The 10510-nt window shown below is 40.9% G+C and overlaps 1 protein-coding gene across 1 annotated transcript in view; it reads right to left on the bottom strand.

The window, feature by feature from the left end:
- Positions 1-274: 274 nt before the first annotated feature.
- Positions 275-10510, bottom strand: part of LMBRD2 (LMBR1 domain containing 2) — a 99832-nt gene continuing 89596 nt past the window's right edge. The window contains exons 16-17 of the mRNA XM_007953228.2: positions 3428-3557; positions 275-335 (exon numbers count right to left, since the gene is read on the bottom strand). Of these exons, the coding sequence (XP_007951419.1) occupies positions 275-335; positions 3428-3557 (191 nt within the window). The remainder of the gene's footprint in view (positions 336-3427; positions 3558-10510) is intronic.

A 10510-nucleotide genomic window follows, 5' to 3' on the forward strand; every position in this document is an offset into this window, starting at 1 on the left:
CTTATCACGAACTAAATCTTTCCAGGGTAAATGGATTTCTAAGGCAAATACATAAGGAATGGTATGTAATAAATCCTATTAGAAAAGATGATATTCTATTCAATGAACATTGGTAAACTCTTATTCCTAGGATGTAATTAATTCTCCATGCCTTGTTCGTTATCCTGACACTTGTCACCCAGAGCACAGAGGAAAATTCTAGGGCATACAGATGTTCATGAAGACTGAACTGATACTTGACCTCAGCTGGTAGTTTCATAAATTCTTTCAGACTTTAGACATCATCAAATATTCTGCTGCGAGACATCGAGAGATAGCGTCCACCAGGCTGATACCTGAAAGGTACACATAAAGAAATGGAATTATATGAGGCATTAATAAATGAGAGAAAAACAAGAACACTTTAAAAGAAAGTACCTACATGATTTGTAAGCACTGTGAAATACATTTAGTAGCTGTTTTGGTTACCTAGTGATGCTCTGGGAGCTCTGGTAGTATAGAGCCTAAGGCACTTGACTGCTAACCAGAAGGCTGGCGGTTCAAACCCATTAGCCACTCCTCAGAAGGAAGATGGGGCAATCTATTTCTGTAGTGATATTGCTTCGGAAACCCAAGGAGGGGTTTCTATGAGTTGGGTCTGACTTGCCGGCACATAACAACAACAACAGTGATGCTCTAATAGAAATACCACAGATGTGATGGCTTGAACAAACAGAAGTTTATTATTCTCTTACAGTTTTGGAGGCTAGAAGTCCGAATTCAAAGTGCCAGGCTCTAGAGGCTAGGTGAAAGCCCCTTAACCTTGGGCTTCAGCTCTGCCTCAAGCTCCTGGCCCAATGAAGTGGGAGGCTTTTCTTTATTTACTCAGACAGCTGCTGGCTGCTAAGGATGACAAACCCAAGGTTGACAAGTAAAAAGGCACAGTACCAATGTTACCAAACAACATGGCAGGCCACTAATTCAAGTGCAGATGAAGTCCCAAGATTGGCAGGGCATGACTGGTTGCTGAACAACGACTTGGCTACATGCAGGGTTCAAGCATGCCAAGAGGCTAGAGACCATTCTCAAAGCTGTTTCTTGTACATGGGAAGCAGACTACAGCCCTAAAGCAGCTACTCAGCTGCTTGTGGTAGATCCTACCATGGAGATGATTGCCAGTCTGTCATTCAACCAGGCCCAGCCAAGTTGACATAAAACCTTAACTAGCACAGTAGCTGAAAGCAGAAACTTATCCTCCATGGATCTTATCCCAAAGAGATTTATTTAATTATAAATTAACTAACATTGCTTTAGAAGTTAGAATACATGCATGATAGAGTGAGGGATGCAAAATGCTAAGACACACAAGCAGCTTATTCAATTTAATGCCACTATCCAATAATAGAATATACATGTAATATTCTAGTTTTGTGGTGGTTGTTGTTAATTACGTGGTTGTTGTTGTTAGGTGCTGTCGAGTTGGCGTTGACTCATAGTGACCCCATGTACAACAGAATGAAATACTGCCTGGTCCTGTGCCAGCTCTATGATCCCTGCTATACCTGAGCCCATGGTTGTTGCCACTGTCAATTCATCTTGTTGAGGGCTCTCCCCTCTTTAGCTGACCCTCCACTTTACCAAGCATGATCTCCTTCTCCAGGGAATGGTCCCTTCTGACATTGTTGCTTCCAAGGTGCATTCTGGCTGTACTTCTTCCAGGACAGACTTGTTGGTTCTTTTAGCAGTCCATGGTACTTTCAGCGTTCTTTGCCAACACCACAACTCAAAAGCATCAACTCTTCTTATTTAGTCCCAAGGAGACATCTTTGCTCTTCAGCATTTGAAAGAGGTCTTTTGAAGCCGATTTGCCCAGTGCTATACATCGTCTGACTCGGAAGGAAAATGGGGCAATCTACTTCCATAGTGATACTGCCTCGGAAACCCAAGAAGGGGTCGCTATGAGTTCAGGTCCGAGTCAATGGAACATAACAACAACAACAACATATATCATCTGATATCTTGACTGCTCCTTCCATTGGTGTTGATTATAGAACCAAGTAATATGAAGTCTTTGACAACTTCAATCTTTTCTCCATTTATCGTGATGCTGCTTATTGGTCCACTTGTGAGGATTTTTTTTTTCTTTATATTGAGATGTAATCCATACTGCAGACTGTACTCTTCAATCTTCAGCAGTATGTGCTTCAAGTCATCCTCACTTTCAGCAAGTAAAGTTGTGTCATCAGCGTATCACAGGTTGTTAATAGTCTTCCTCCAATCCTGATGTCACATTCTTCTTCACACAGTCTAGCTTCTCATATTATTTGCTCAGCATACAGATTGAATAAGTATGGCGAAAGGATACAACCCTAATGTACTCCCTTAATTTTAAAGTTGTTAATTATAGGCAATGCTAAAACAAATCTCTTCATGAGTATGATATTTTGCTTTTGTTATTTCCTCCTAGAATAGTGGTTAAGAGCACAGACTGGAGTCAGACTGCTTTGGTGTGAAGGCCTAATTGTCTGTATTTATAAGCTGAGAGTTTCAGCAAGTTGCTTAACCTCTCTGGAATTCAAATACAAGTGGATGTACAACCATAACATAAGACACTCTTTTTGAAGTGCTTAGAATAGGACCTAGCTTGGGAAAAGCTATGTAAAATAAATATAATGTTTCATAAATGAGATTATCAGAAAATGGTATCTAAATATTGTGAGGGTTCTTGCTATCTATTTCAATTCTTCTTTCTCATTTAGCGTCCCGCTGGTATATAGGAGCTCTGGTGGCACAGTGCCTAAGGCATTTGACTGTTAACCAGGAGGTTGGAGGTTCAAACTCACCAGCCATTTTGTGGAAGGAAGACTGGACAATCTATTTCTGCAAAAATTTACTGCCTTGGAAACTCAAAGGGCATTGCTATGGGTCAGAATCGACTTGATGGCAGGTTTGGTTTTTTGGGGCATGTATGAAAGTATCAGTATCAGTTACCACCACATGCTACACTTTCTAAAATAAAGCATTATTGTTGTTGTGTTATGTGCCATCGAGTTGGACCTGACTCACAGCGACCCCTCCTTGGGTTTCTGAGGCAGTATCACTACGGAAGTAGATTGCCCTATCTTCCTTCCATAGATTGCCCTATCTTCCTTCTGAGGAGTGCCTGGTGGGTTTGAACTGTCAGCCTTCTGGTTAGCAGTCAAGTGCCTTAGGCACTATGCTACCAGAGTTCCTAAAATAAAGCATTAGAAAGTATGAAAAGGAATCAAAGGTTGTGCTTTTTATTATTAATTATAATTATTTATAAGATGTAATTAATTATATCCTATAATTATAAAATTAATATTTTCTTTATATTTATTTGTCACTTATGTTAACCTAGTCAAGTCATGATGTTATTAAAATGTCAGAGGAATGCTACAGCCAAAATGACACAGCTGGATCTTACCTTCCTGACTCAGATTCAAGAGGATCATCAGTGAATGTTTCTGCATTGAAGTCCAAAGGTTCTGCATCTTGGAGGAGTTCTATTCGGTCCCTTTCAGTCCTATTATTAGCCCTGGTATATTTAGATGCTGCTGTAAAAGAAGAAGAAAAAAAAGAGTATGTCTAATGTTCTACTGTATTTTAATTTATATAATTATATTTAATTTTTAATTTATATATTTAATTTTATAGGCTATCACCAAACCAAACTCACTGCCTTTGAGTCGAACCCAACTCATAGAAACCCCTCCTTGGGTTTCTGAGGCAGTATCACTACAAAAGTAGATTGACCAACCTTCCTTTAGAACCACCAGCCTTCTGGTTAGCAGTCAAATGCCTTAGGCACTATACCACCAGAACTCCTTTATAGGCTATAGACTCACACACACACAAAAAAATTATTATAATTTTGATTACTCACTGCCATCGAGTCAATTCCGACTCACAGTGACCCTCATTTGGTTTCCAAGGCTGTAAATCTTTACAGAAGTAGATTGCCTCATCTTCCTCCCATGGAGCAGCTGGTGGGTTTGAACCACCAATCTTCTGGTTAGCAGCCAAGAACTACACCACCATAAGAAAAGATAACTACATGGGCCCTTAAACATCAAATTAAAATTATGGGAATAAGAAGACATGCGGCAAACTTGGAGAAAATCTTTGCAAAATATATGTCTGATAAAGGACTTGTAACCAAAATTACAAAAAATACTTAAAACTCAACAATTAGAAAACAAACAACCCAGTTACAAAATAGGCAAAAAATCTGAACATACACCTCAACAAAGAAGATATACAGGTGGCACATAAGTATCTAAAATGATGTTCCATATTGTATGTTGTGGTAGTTAAATTTGTATGTCAACTTGGCTGGGCCTGGCTGAGTGGCTGGGCAGCTGGTGGTAGTTATTCCCCATGATGAGACTGGCAATCAGCTCTGTGGTGGGATCTACCACAAGCAGCTGAGTAGCTGCCTTTGGGATGTGTTCTGCTTCCTGTATGTAAGGAGAAGCCTTGGGGATGGTCTCTAGCTTATGGCATGCTTGAACCCTGCATGTAGCCATGTCATTGTTCAGCAGCCTGCCATGCTCTGCCAACCTTGGGACTTACAATGGACTTGAATCAGTGGCCTGTCATGTGGTTTGGTAACATGGGGACTGTGCCATTTTACTTGTCAACCTTGGGCTTGGCAGCCTCAGCAGCCAGCAGCTGTTTGAGTGAAGAAAAGCCTCTAGCTCCAGTGGGCCAGGAGCAGGAGGCAGAGCTGAAGCCTAAGGTTGAGGGGCTTTGACACAGCCCCTAGAGCTGGCACTCTGAACTCAAACTTAAAGCCTCCAAATTGTAAGAGAATAAACTCCTCTTTGTTCAGCCATCCCATCTGTGGTATAATCTTGTCAGAGTGGTACTAAGTGACCAGAATGTATGTCATTAAGGAATTCCAAATTAAAACAATGAGATACTGCTATATGCCTTACATACCTATTAGAAAGGCTACAATCTAAAACACTGACAACATCAAATGTTGGCAAGAATATAGAGCACGAGGAAGTCCCATTCACTGCTGGTGGGAATGAAAAATAGTACAGCCATTTTGAAAGACAAGTTGACAGTTTCTTACAAAGCCAAAAAGGCTTACTATATGATCTACAATCACACACTTAGCGATTTACCTAAATGAGTTGAAAACTTATGTCCACATGATCAACTGCACATGAATATTAATAGTTACATGGCAAAAAATGGGGAAACAACCAAGAAGTCATTCAATGTAGTTGTTAGGCACCTTTGAGTTGGTTCCAACTCATAGCTGACCCTATGTAGGATAGAACAAAACACTGCCTTGTCCTGCGCCATCCTCACAATCCTTGCTATGGTTGAACCCATTGTTGCAGCCACTGTGTCAATCCACATTGTTGAGGGCCTTTCTCGTTTTCTCTGAACTTCTACTTTACCAAGCATGATATCATTTTCCAGGGAATAGTCCCTTCTGACAAAGTGACCAAATCAGGTAAGATGAAGTCTGGCCATTTTTGCTTCCAAGGAGCATGCCCGCTGGACTTCTTCCAGGACAGATTTGTTTGTCCTTTTGGCAATCCATGGTATTCTTCAGTATTCAGTATTCTTTGCCAACACCACGATTCAAAGATCAACTCTTCTTTGGTATTCCTTATTCATTACCCAGCTTTCACATATATAAAAGGTGATTGAAAAAACCATTGCTTGGGTGAGGCTCAACTTAGTCTTCAAAGTGACATCTTTGCTCCTAAACACTTTAAAGATGTTTTTTCCAGCAAATCTGTCCGATGCTATATGTTGTTTGATTCCTGACTGCTGCTTCCATGGGTATTGGTTATGGAGACAAATAAAATGAAATCCTTGAAAATGTCAATGTTTTCTCCATTTATCATGGTGATGCTTACTGGTCCAGTTGTAAGGATTTTTGTTTTCTTTATGTTGAGGTTTACTCAATACTGAAAGCTCTAGTCTCTGATCTTCGTCAGTAAGGGCTTCATGTCTTCTTCATTGTCAGCAACGAAGGTTGTATTATCTGCATGTAACAAGTTGTTAATGAGTCTTCCTCCAATCCTGATACCACATTCTTCATATAATCAGGCTTCTCTGATTATCTGCACAGCATACAGACTGAATAAATATGGTGAAAGGATACAATCCTGACATACACCTTTCCTGATTTCTTATCATGCAGTATTCCCCTTTTGTGTTCAAACAATAGCTTCTTGGTCTATGTACAGGTTCCCCAAGAGTACAATTAAGTGTTCTAGAATTCCCATTCTATGCAGTGTTATCCATAATTAGTTATGACTCACACAGTCAAATACCTTTGCACAGTCAATAAAACATGGGTAGACATCTTTCTGGTATTCTTTGCTTTCAGCCAAGATCCTTTGGACATCAGCAATGATACCCCTTGTTCCATGTCTTCTTCTGAATCCAGCTTGAATTTCAGGCAGTTCCTTTTCAATGTACTGCTACAACTGTTTTTGTATTATCTTCAGCAAAATTTTACTTACATGTGGTATTAATGATATAGCTCAATAATTTCCACAATCTGTTGGGTCACTTTACTTTGGAATGGGCACAAATATGGATCTATTCCACTTAGTTGGCCAGGTACATCTTCTAAACATCTTGGTATAAACAAATGAGAACTTCCAGCACTGCATCCATGACACTTTCAATGGGTATTCCATCAATTCCTACAGCCTTGTTTATCACCAATTCCTTCAGTGCAGCTTGGACTTCTATCAACACCACTGGTTCTTGATAATATGTTATCTCCTGAAATGGCTGAAAGCTGACCAATTCTTCAACTGTTCTTAAGTGCTGTTAAGTTGGCTCAGATTCATAGTACAAGAGAATGAAATCCTGCTCAGTCCTACACCATCCTCACAATCCTTGCTATACTTGAGCCCATTGTTGCAGCCAATTTGCCAATCCATTATATTGAGGGTTTTCCCTTACAAGCATGGTATCCTTCTCCAGGAATGGTCCCTTCTGACAACATGACCTATATGGGTGAGAAGAAATCTGGCCATTCTTGTTTCCAAGGAGCATTCTGGCTGTACTTCCTCTAGGACAGATTTGTTTGTTCTTCTGGCAGTCCCTATTTTCATTATTCTTTGCCAACACCATAATTCAAAGGCATTAACTCTTCTTCTGTTTTCCTTATTCATTATCCAGCTTTCATATGCATATCAGACAATTGAAAATACGATGGCTTCGGTTAGGTGTACCTTAGCCCTCAAAGTGACATCTTTGTTTCTTAACACTTTAAAGAGGTCTTTTGCAGCAAATATGCCAGTGCAATACAAGGTGTAATGTATTTTTTTTTTTTTTATTGTGATTTGGGTGAAATTTTACAGGCAAATTCACTTTCCATACAGCAGTTCACATACACTTTGTCTCATGAATGTGTGATTTCTTGACTGCTGCTTCCATGAGTGCTGATTGTGGATTCAAGTAAAATGAAATTCCTAATAACATCAATCTTTTCTCCATTTACTATGATATTGCTTATTGGTCCAGTTGTGAGGATTTTTGTTTTATGTTGAGGTGCAATCCATACTGCAATCAAAGACTGCAGTCTTTGATTTTCACCAGTAAATGCTTCAAGTCACCATCACTTTCAGCAAGCAAGGCTGCGTATCTCAGGTTAAAAAGTCTTCCTCTAATCCAGATGCTACATTCTCCTTCATATTGTCCACCTCCACAGATTATTTACTCAGCACACAGATTGGATAATTATGTTGAAAGAATACAAACCTGAGGCAAACCCTTCCTGATAATAAACTATGCATTATCCCCTTGTTCTGTTCAAACAGGTGCCTCTTGGTCTATGTACAGATTCCTCAAGAGCACAATTAAGTGTTCTGGAATTTCCATTCTTCTCAATGTTACCCATAATTTGTTAATGATCCACACAGTCAAATGCTTTTGCATAGTCAATAAAACAGAGGTGAACATCCTTCTGGTACTCTTTGCTTTCAGCCAAGATCCATTTGACATCAGTAATGATATCCCTCATTTCACATCCTCTTCTGTATCCGGCTTGAATTTCTGGCAGCTCCCTGTCAATATACTCCTGCAACCATTTTTGAATTGTCTTCAGCAACATTCCATTGGATCACCTTTCTTTAGCACAGGCATAAATATAAATCTCTTCGAGTCAGTTGACCCAGCTGTGTACTCCAAGTTTCCTGGCATAAATGATTGAATGCCTCCAGTACTACATCCGTTTGTTGAAACATCTCAATGGGTATTCCATCAATTCCTGAAGCCTTGCTTTTTGCCAATTCTTTCAGTGCAGCTTGGACTTCTTCCTTCAGTACTACTGGTCCTTGATCATATGCTACTTCCTAAAATAGCTGAATACTGACCAATTCTTTTTGGTACTGTGACTGTATATTCCTTTCATCTTGTGATGCTTCCTGCATCATTCAATATTTTGCCCATAGAATCCTTCAATATTGCTACTTGAGGTTTGGATTTTTTTTCTTTAGTTCTTTCAGATTGAGTAATGCTGAGCATGTTCTTCCCTTTTAGATTTCTAACTCCAGGTCTGTGCACATTTCATTATAGTACTTTATTGTTTCTTTTCGAGCTGTCCTTTTAAATATAACGTTTAGCTCTTTTATTTCATCATTTCTTCCATTCACTTTAATTCTCTCCATTCAAGAGCAAGTTTCAGAGTCTCTTTTGGCATCCACTTTTGTCTTTTCTTCCTTTCCTACCATTTTTTTTTTTTTTATCTTATTGTGATTTGGGTCAAGATTAACAGAGCAAATTCACTTTCCATACAGCAATTCATATACACTTTGTCTCATGACACTGACCACAGTTTACCACAATGCAACAGCTCCCCGCCCACCTCCTCCCCTCAGTTACCTCTTCCCAGTGTCCATCCCTCCATGGGCTCCTGTCCCCTGAGCTGTCTCCCTGTGCATAAGCAGCCCTTCTTTCTCCCATGATTGTTCTCTCCAAGGAGTGTATCTACTTGAAGTAAATGTTCAACTCATATGCCTGTCTTTTTTTTGGCTGGAAACCACAGGTGTGGGATCGATTCCAGACCCGAAGGGCAGCTAGGGGCCATAGTCTCAGTGGTTCCATCCAGCTCTATCGGACAAGCAAACCTGGTCCCCACCCCCCCTTTTTTTTTCTCTAAATGATTTTGAGTTTTGTTCCACATTCTCCCCCCTCTCTATCAAGGATCTCCTACATAGATCCCCTTTCAAGGGGAAGACAGTGGTAGCCAGGCACCATCTAGTTCTTCTGGTATCATAGTTGTATAGGCTGCAGATCAGATGGTGTGCAAGTCGCTAGGACTAATTCTTTCCATGAATTTTGGTCTACTTCATTCTTCTTTGTTCTGGATGAGGAGAGACCCATAGCTGCATCTAGATGGCAGCTTGCTAGCTTTTAAGATCCCAGTCACTACTTGCCAAGGTAGGAGGTGGAACAATGTTTTGTGCAGTATATTATGCCAATTGAGCTTGATGACCCCTGTGACTATGGTCCCAAGCCTGCAGGTTCACTACTTGGTTTCTCTGGGTAGCTGGCTGTGACGACAACCTTGCCCCTTCTCAGCTCTACTATACACCTGGGAATTCTGATCATTCACATAAACGTGTAGGACCATTGTCTGCCAGCCCTATATATGTACTTGGATTCACTCCTCATTTCATACACATACCTAATCGTACAGCCCCAGGGTTACAGGTGAGGAGAGACAACTCAGGGCCGCCCAAAGCAGCAGGCCACAAGAGCAGGAGAAAGGGGATTAAAAGCCAGGAACCTGGACAGAAGAGCAGTCAGCCCCAGGGATACAGGTAAGGAGAGACAACTCAGGGACGCCCAAAGCAGTAGGTGGGAAGAGCAGGAGAAAGGGGATTAAAAGCCAGGAAGCCAGAGAAAAGAGCAATCAGCCGAAGGGATTAGGTGAGGAGAGGAAACTCAGGCCCGCCCAAAGCAGAAGGATGGGAAAGCAGGAGAAAGGGGATAAAAGCCAGGAACACGAACAGAAGAGCAGTAAGCCCCAGGGAAACAGGTGAGGAGAGACAACTCAGGGACGCCCAAAGCTGCAGGCCAGAAAAGCAGGAGAAAGGGGATTAAAAGCCAGGAAGCCAGACAGAGGAACAGTCAGCCACAGGGACCCGCTGGGGGTGATACGAGAGGTCTCCAACAGCAGGACAAACTTGTCTGTTGGTTTATCCTACTGTGGTGACATGCAGACGTGAGTTTTAAGGCTGAGGCTCTGGTGTTTAAAACCCAGCAAAATGCACCTGGTGCACAGATAACAGCCCAGCTTATAGACTGAGACAGACTAGGAAGAAGGTAGAGTCCATCCACCTCTCAAAGAATTGGCCAGGGAAAACCTTATGAATAGCAAAGAAACACTATTTGGTACGTTACCGCGCACCTTTAGGAATAGTCCGTTTAGGCTAAAAGGCTCTAAAAATAGGACTGGGAAAGAGCTGAAACATCTGAGTAAACCCAGCCTTACTCATGTGGATAAGAGAAAGCTTTC

The sequence above is a fragment of the Orycteropus afer genome, unplaced genomic scaffold, assembly GCF_000298275.1.
Source record: "Orycteropus afer afer isolate SDZICR_OR568_19922 unplaced genomic scaffold, OryAfe1.0 scaffold00378, whole genome shotgun sequence".
Lineage (NCBI taxonomy): Eukaryota > Metazoa > Chordata > Mammalia > Tubulidentata > Orycteropodidae > Orycteropus > Orycteropus afer.